The sequence below is a fragment of the Cornus florida genome, unplaced genomic scaffold (assembly GCF_030987335.1).
Source record: "Cornus florida cultivar Cherokee Brave unplaced genomic scaffold, ASM3098733v1 CherokeeBrave_3.0.0_Hap2_Chr06, whole genome shotgun sequence".
NCBI lineage: Eukaryota > Viridiplantae > Streptophyta > Magnoliopsida > Cornales > Cornaceae > Cornus > Cornus florida.
The window spans coordinates 103,470,221-103,478,282 of NW_026775576.1; the positions used below are offsets into that span (position 1 = coordinate 103,470,221).

The window sequence follows — 8,062 nt, forward strand, 5'->3', positions numbered from 1 at the left end:
AAAGCCTATTCCAAGTTTGCAACATAAAAAACAAAAAAAAAAAAAAGAAGCAAAGGAAAGAAGAACACAGACTGACAGAGGCAGCGAAGTACTCACTCGGGACTCTCGGATCTGCGTCGGCTCTCTCCAGGTTAGTTCTTCTTCTTCTCTCCTTCTTCTCTCCTCCTTCTCTTCTCGGATCTGCCGGATCGGTGATTCGGTCAGATTTTTTTTTTTTCCTTCTTTTCTTCTTCTTTTCTTCTCTCGAGTCCGGGCCCTGGGGCCTCTCGGCTCTTTCTTGCTAGATATTTATGTCATTTATTTCTATTTTTCTTCTTCTTTTTATTTTTTTTATTTATTTTTTTTCCTCTAGTTTTATTCTTCTTTTTCTCTTTTTCTTTTTTTCTTCTTCTTTTCTTGAGTCTCAGCTCTCTCCTGGCAGATTTGTTTTTTTTTTTTTTTTCTTTTTATTTATTTATTTATTTATTTTTTTCAGTCTCGACTCTCTCCTGAGTCCTGGCAGATTTTTTTTTTTTCTCTTCTCTTCAGTCTCGGCTCTCTCCTGGCAGATTTTTTTTTTTTTTCTTCTTTTTATTATTATTATTTTTTTTTCTTACTCCAGTTTTTTTATTTTTTTTTCATTTTTTTATTATTTATTTATTTATTTGTGTGAGGTACTTTATATTAATCTGATTTATTTGTGTGAACAGTTGTATTTGTTCCATTCTAACATGTTGTTGGTTTGAGGAAATGCATTTTTATCTAATTTTGTTAAAATGAAATAATTAGTTAAGTGTACTCTAATAATTAGTTAAGTGTACTCTAATTTTGTAAAATCTTGGTATACATTGTTGGATCGAAATTTTTGGCAGCTTAAACTTTTGTGATAATTAATATTCTCGAGTATTAAGGACCATTATGTACAAAGAAGAATCGAAGATAAAAAAGTGCTTTGCATATATACCACTTTCTTAAGGTAATGATTGAGTTAAATCCATGAAGAGCTGAAATTGCTGAATAGAAAGTAACTAATATTTTTGGTGAGGCCAGTAATCACGTGTCACGGACTGCTTTTTCTCCAAATTCTTTTGCTCTTCACTAAATTATACTTAAGCTCGGCTGCTCGGTGAAAATGGAAACATGTAAATTATGGTGTATACGGAATCATATTCTCATTAAAAAAATTTAAAATGTATACATGCAAAGTGATCATAACTCATAAGATGTGTTGATTAACTGTGGACTCAAAAAGCACAATCAATCTCAACATGGAAGTTTGGAACAGAAAGAGAATGAAAGGAAAGCAGGCACCCAAGCGAAAGTGATTGCTCTTGCCAATGAAGCCGTCACATTGTCAATACTTAATACATTACCTTACCCACTCAAAAAAACAAATGAAAAGTTAATAAATTATTCAATATCCGGATTTGCACATTCAGAGTTTACCATTTAATAATAATAATAAATTCATAGCATTCATCCAATTTGAGCTAGTAACCAAATTCTAATGAGAGTATGAGACCTTAAAGAATAATATTTTGTTTTTTGCATTCTGCCAAAGCTTTGTATTTATTTTTTTAAATTGAAATGTTAATATTGCTAATTGCTTTGAAGCTCTGTATTTATTTATTTATTTGCCAGAGTTGTTGCAGACACTAATTACATGATGCTATTATTTTGTTATCTTGAATTTGATTGTAGTTTGTACTTTAAAAGATGCCTAGTGATGGTTCAAGAAAGGATCCGGCATGGAATTACTCATATTTGGAGAATCCGAAAGATACAAATGCCGTCACTTGTAACTTTTGTGCAAAAGTTACAAAAGGAGGTATTTATCGGGCTAAATAACACTTAACTGGAGGGTATAGAATTGTGAGTGCGTGCCCAAGATGCCCATCTAGTGTTAGAGAAGAAATCAAAGAATACATGAGTAAGAAAAAGGAAGAAAAAGATTAAATAAATTTGTTACCTAGTGATGAAATTAATTTCATTGATGGAGAGGATGAGGATGACATTATGGAAGTTAACAATCGAGGAAAAAGGGTAGCCAGTGCAGGCAGTGGCAGTGCTAGTGTCAATTCCTCAAAGATGCAAAAGCAAAAGGGACCGATTGATTTATATTTCACTCCCAGACCGGAAATTGTGGTACAAAAAAGAAAGGAGGGGGGAAAACAAATAGCCATTAATGATGCATGTAAGAAAGAGTTGAGAGGAAGAGCGTGTGCTGCTTTTGCAAGGTGGATGTATGATGCAGGAATTGCATTCAATGCTGTTAAGTATGATAGCTTTGCCGAGGTTGTTGAAGCAAGTGGACAATATGGTCCGGCATGAAACCACCTAGTTATCATGAGGTGAAAGTTCCTTTGCTTGGGAAGGAATTGGATAATACCAATGCTTTAATGAATGACCATAGGGAGGAGTGGTCAAAATTTGGATGCTCATTAATGGCAGATGGGTGGACAGACAAGAGAGGGAGAACATTGCTTAATTTCCTAGTAAATAGTCCAAGGGGAACCATGTTTATTGAGTCGATAGATACTTCTTCTTTTTCAAAGGATGGTGATAAGATGTTTGACTTACTTAATAAATTTGTGAACCGCATTGGAATAGCAAATGTCGTCCAAGTCGTCACAAATAGTGAGTCAAGCAATAAGTATGCCGGTAAGAATGTTCAATGTTTATAACTTTTAGAGTTTACATTCTTTACAAATATATAATTTAAATCAATTTTGATTTACTCATTCTCTTTATATCATTTTTTCTTTTTTTCGTTTGGTTTCAAATAGGGAGGATGTTAGAGAAAGAACACCCACATTTGTATTGGACCCCATGTGCTGCTCATTGCTTAGACTTGATGTTGGAAGACATTGGGAAAATACCGTCCATCTCTAGAACAATGCAGAGGGCAGTGGAGTTGAATAGTTATATTTATATGCGACCAAAGTTGTTGAACATTATGAGGAACTTTACTCACAAAAAGGAGTTGCTTAGGCCTGCTAAGACTCGATTTGCTACATGTTTAATCACATTATCAAGTATTCACAAGCAAAAGAATAACTTGAGAAAGATGTTTACTTCAGAAGAATGGAATCATAGTAAATGGGCGAAAGAGGAAGCCGGTAAAAGAGTTGTTTCTTATGTTTTGATGCCTTCCTTTTAGAACAACATTGTCTTTAGCCTTAAGGTTTCTGGTCCTCTTATTCCGGTTTTGAGATTAGTTGATGGCGAGAGAAAGCCTCCCATGGGATACATTTATGCGGCTATGGATAGGGCTAAAGAAGCCATTGCAAAATCATTTGGGGGAGTAGAAGATAAATACTCAGATATTTTTGAAATAATTGATAAGAGGTAGAATGTTCAACTTCATCGCCCTTTGCATGCAGCAGGTTATTATTTGAACCCAGAATACTTTTATTCAAATTCGAAAATTGAAGAAGATGAAGAGATTGCAAAGGGTTTGTATGCATGCATTGCAAGGTTAGTCCCGGATGTCAAAGATCAAGACAAAATTACTGAGGAGCTGTCCTTATATTCTAAAGCTGAGGGCCTCTTTGGTAATCCCTTTGCTATTAGACAGAGAAGTACACGAGGACCAGGTAAAGTGGTAAAGTATATTTAGTATAGCTAAGTGTTAAAATTATTTTGACAATAGAGTCGATAGAAAGATGAAGCTAAAGTTGCTAAACATCATTATTAATTTTTTTTTAATAGCGAATTGGTGGGAAGCTTATGGCAAGTCAACAAAACTTCTCCAAAAGTTTGCTATAAAGGTTTTAAGCCTTACTTGCAGTTCTTCTGGTTGTGAACGAAATTAGAGCGTGTTTGAGCATGTAAGTATATACTATTTACTAACTAGGTTTGTAATTTAATTGTTGAAAATTAAAATTTTAATTTTTTATACTTACTAGTTAAAGTTGAATTTATTGCAGCTTCATAACAAGAAAAGAAATAGGCTCGCTCAAACAACGTTGAATGATTTAGTGTTCATTAAATATAATAGAGCATTGAGGCGTCGATATAATATGCGTGACACTCTTGATCCCATTTTACTCGATGACATTGATGAGAGCAACGAGTGGTTGACGGGGAAGATGGATGATTCTGATGCAGAACATGATCTAGTCTATGAAGATGATTCCTTGACATGGGGTGATGTTGCTAATTTTGCTGGTATTGGAGAGGCAAGCAGGCCGCAACGGTCTACTAGATCAAAATATAGTTATAGTTCACGGTTACCAACAAAGGGAGCAGGAAGTTCTTCAGTTCGACTTGTGGATGAGGATGAGGATGATTCAGATGAGATAGAAGAGAATCCTGAGAATTATGAATCATTTAGTGACGATCAAAATGATGTTATGCTTATTGATGACGAGGATGATATTTAAATTCATTGGTGTTGTCTTCTTAGGAAGAATGATGTTTATGTTTGTTTTAGTTTTATCTTATACTTCTCCTTAGTAGACTTTTGCATCTTTATGTTAATATGTTTGATTATTCACTGTTTTGAACTCAAGTACTTGATTTACTTGGTTTTGGCATCTTTATGTTGAATATTTAACTTAAGTAATTCATTTAGTTGACTTTTACATCTTTCTATATACTATTGCATGATTTGCATCTTTAATACTTTATTGGGTGGGTTTTTTTTTTTTTCCAACGTGCGCCTTGCTTCAGTCGGGCGCGCGCTTCGCCTTGCGCCTTGCACCTCAGGCTCCAAGAGGCATTTGCGCTTTTGTGCGCCTTGAGCCTTTAACAACTATGGTGGTGACAATGATGGTGGGTGGAAGGCAATGGAGGTTGTGGTGGTAACAATGGTGGTGGTCGTGGTGGCGATGGTAGAAGGCAGTGGAGGCTGTTGCGGTGTGGTGGTTGAAGGCAACAATAATGGTGGCGGTGGCAGCGACAGTGGTGAAAGGTAATAGAGTTGGCAATGGTGAAAGGTGGCGGTGATAGTGGCGGAAGGTGGTAACGTACAACGGTGGTAGTGGTTTTTGAACTTAGAACATGTTGGTTTTTTGAAAACTTAATTTTAAAAATATATATATATATATATATGGGAATTGAATGGTCAATCCATATGTTTAGTTGTGGAATGGATGTCCATTCCCACTTTAAATTGCATACCAAATAAAAGAATTGTTGGAATGAAAATTCCATTCCATTCAATTCCTGCACACTAATGCTATGTTTGGGGTGCAGGAATGCAAGTGGGAATGGGAATGGAATGGAGTGGCCATTATTATTCTATTATTTGGTTATAAATATGAAATGTGTAGGAATGAAATGATAATAACCATTATATTATTTGGTTGAACTAATTTTAAATTTAGAATGAAATAAATTTCTAATTGAATTCTCCAAAATATATCTCTTACTAACAAATAAATCAAATTAACAAAATGACATTCTTTAATAATTTTTAAAAATAAATGGTGGCAGTAGTGGATGGTGGAGAGTGGTAATGGTGTAGGTGGTGGTGTTAGAAGGTGGCGGTGGCGGTGAAAAGTGTCAGTGCTATTGGTGGAAGGCGGTGGCAGTAGTGTGGTGGTTGTGGAAGAAAAAGATAGTAGTGTGACTATGGTGGTGGTGGAAGGCAGTGGAAGTGGCGGTGGTGGAAGGTGGTGACGATGGTGGTGGTGGAAGGCGATAGCAGTGGTGGAAAGTAGTGGCGGAGGTGGTGGTGATGGAAAGTGGTGGAAGGCGGTGGCGATAGTGGTGGTGGAAGGCGGTGGCGATAGTGGTGGTGGTGTTGGTGTAAGGCGGTGGCGACGGTGGTGGTGGCGAAAGTTGGTGATGGTGGCGAAAGGTGATGACAGTGGTGAAAGGCGATGGCGGCGTGAAAGGTAGTGAAAGGTAATGGCAGTGGTTGTGATACCCCTCGGATTTGAGACACGGGTTGATCAGGCCCAGGCCCAAACCCGAGGGAAATATCAACCAATCAATACGTAATTGAACACATAATACAAGATGAAATAAGAAATGAAAATAATAAGCTGAAAGATTGCTAATTGAAAATCCTTAAAATATAATTATTGAAATCCAATACTCCAAAACTCCATAAGGTTAACAACCCAGGAATCCATCCAGTAGGCCCCTTATTAATAATCCCAATAGAAACTAAAATAACTGAAATAAAATCTAAAGCTAAACATAGAAAGAATTCCTACGTAGTCTGAGGAATGAATGTCCGTATCTGCACTGCACGTCCAAGCTTTAACCCTGGAACTGACGAACACCTGAAAAATAAGAGAGTGGGTCAGGCCCACATGCAAGTTCTATTCTACTACAATCCATACAGTAATCTGATACGCAGATACATCATAGGAAGACCCAATAATATCTAGAGTAATGCATATGTATATATATAGTACACACTATAGGACGCTCGCTAGTCTAGTAGGTTTGTCTCAGCCTGAGTAGAGATACTATGCAAATCGCACGTAATGTGGTCATGTGTGCCTAGACCTACCAGGGAACAACACCTATGTCCAGTTATCCATCCTAGACGATATACGCGCCCTAACCATGGTCCCGAGACTCAAGCTCATACCATGGCACCATAACATAAATATATAAAATCCGTGTCCTCCTAGTACAAAATATCATCCGTCTGATATAATGGCTTGCTATCTGTATAATAATTCATCCCATAAATCCGATTATGTCATTCAGTTATTTACTGACCTAACACCAACAGAAGTAGGACTTAACTTTTATTGTTAATCCGAACCTTAATCCAGATTAGGTAGGCTCAGTGTCTGAACTAGTCCATACCTAGTATGCCACCGTCCCATACCGTTGCACACCATCCTCCATTTACCATAGTTGACAAAACAATTAAATAGTTATTAACTACATTCCAAAATAAGCACAATTACAATCTAACATGCGTAAAACTGAATCATGCATTCAATAATAGATTTAGAAATCCTGTTCCAATCCTTTAAATTAACGAAGTACAACTACGCATTTTACTCCTCCAACCAGTCCATAGATTTACATAGTTATGTATATTTCCACATCAAGCACTCCAAATTAAGCATAATTATTTCAAGTAACCAACTATGCTCAATACAGTGTTACAACATGATTAACAGTATTAAATCATATAAACATAAATTGCTAAACAAATTTCAGTAAGCCATTTAAAGTAATTGTTCAACCTTCCACATGCAGGCTTCCTGTTTAACCCTGTGTTGTTTCATGCTATAACATAATTATATTAACATGCTTCCCAGTATTTCTGCATGCTTATAAGAGTTATATAGACCATAAACTGAAATCTAAACAACTTAAAATTAATCCAAATTGCACAGCAGTACCCTAAACCATCGAAAAATCACAAAACCGGAGGAAAATAGGGTTGGAGCCGCCTCCAGAACATTGGAGCCAGCTCCCCCCCTACGTGGAGCCATCTCCACCTTATGTGGAGCCGACTCTACCCCTTGTAGAGCCGGCTATACAAGCCCTAGAGCCGGCTCCACCCTTTTGGTGAGCCAGCTCTCCTCTTTTGAGAGCCGTATCCCCTAACCTGTTCGTCTTATTCGCCTCCGGCGAGTTCCAGAGTCACCGTACAGTTTTTAAAATTTATTCCAGGGTTCAATTGATGTCCTATAATTTATTAAAAGCATGCATTCAATCCAAAATACACAAAGGTAAGTAAGATTACAACCAGTGCAAACAGATTCTTAAACAATAATAACTTCTTACACAAAATAGATTTATGCAACGATTTAAAAATTTATTCAAACATGCTTACAAGATCAATATTAACTTTAATTTAATCCATTTTAATGCTTGATTAATCCCTGGGGTCTAAATAGGCATGCACAGAACACGAATTAAATGGAAGGAATAGAATAGTGACTTACCTTGAGTTTTAAAACTCTAAACTACTGTCTCTGAAACTTTTATCCACATTCGAGACTCCTGTTCTAAATCTCAAGTGCTCTTGGTTCAATCCAGAACCACTCCGTCCAGTGTATCATTGAACCTCTCCGTCAACCTTACCAGTTTTCACTCTCTGTATCTCTCTGTCTCACGGTATACGTATCAGTGAATAGGGTTTTTCTATGTAACCCTA

General features: G+C 36.6%; 1 protein-coding gene across 1 annotated transcript; it reads left to right on the forward strand.

Moving 5' to 3' along the window:
- The first annotated feature begins 2,306 nt into the window (after positions 1-2,306).
- Positions 2,307-4,364, forward strand: LOC132314745 (uncharacterized). Its single transcript, XM_059813567.1, has 5 exons — positions 2,307-2,640; positions 2,766-3,098; positions 3,366-3,575; positions 3,691-3,749; positions 3,909-4,364. Exons 1-5 carry the CDS (start codon positions 2,307-2,309, stop codon positions 4,362-4,364), a joined length of 1,392 nt encoding a protein of 463 aa, XP_059669550.1.
- Positions 4,365-8,062: the final 3,698 nt, after the last annotated feature.

Excerpts from the sequence above, each read along its gene's own strand:
- LOC132314745 (XM_059813567.1), top strand. The coding sequence starts at position 2,307 with ATGAAACCACCTAGTTATCATGAGGTGAAAGTTCCTTTGCTTGGGAAG. Across the intron at positions 3,576-3,690 it reads GAGAAGTACACGAGGACCAG|CGAATTGGTGGGAAGCTTAT; the intron begins GTAAAGTGGTAA and ends TTTTTTTAATAG. Across the intron at positions 3,750-3,908 it reads TCCAAAAGTTTGCTATAAAG|CTTCATAACAAGAAAAGAAA; the intron begins GTTTTAAGCCTT and ends AATTTATTGCAG.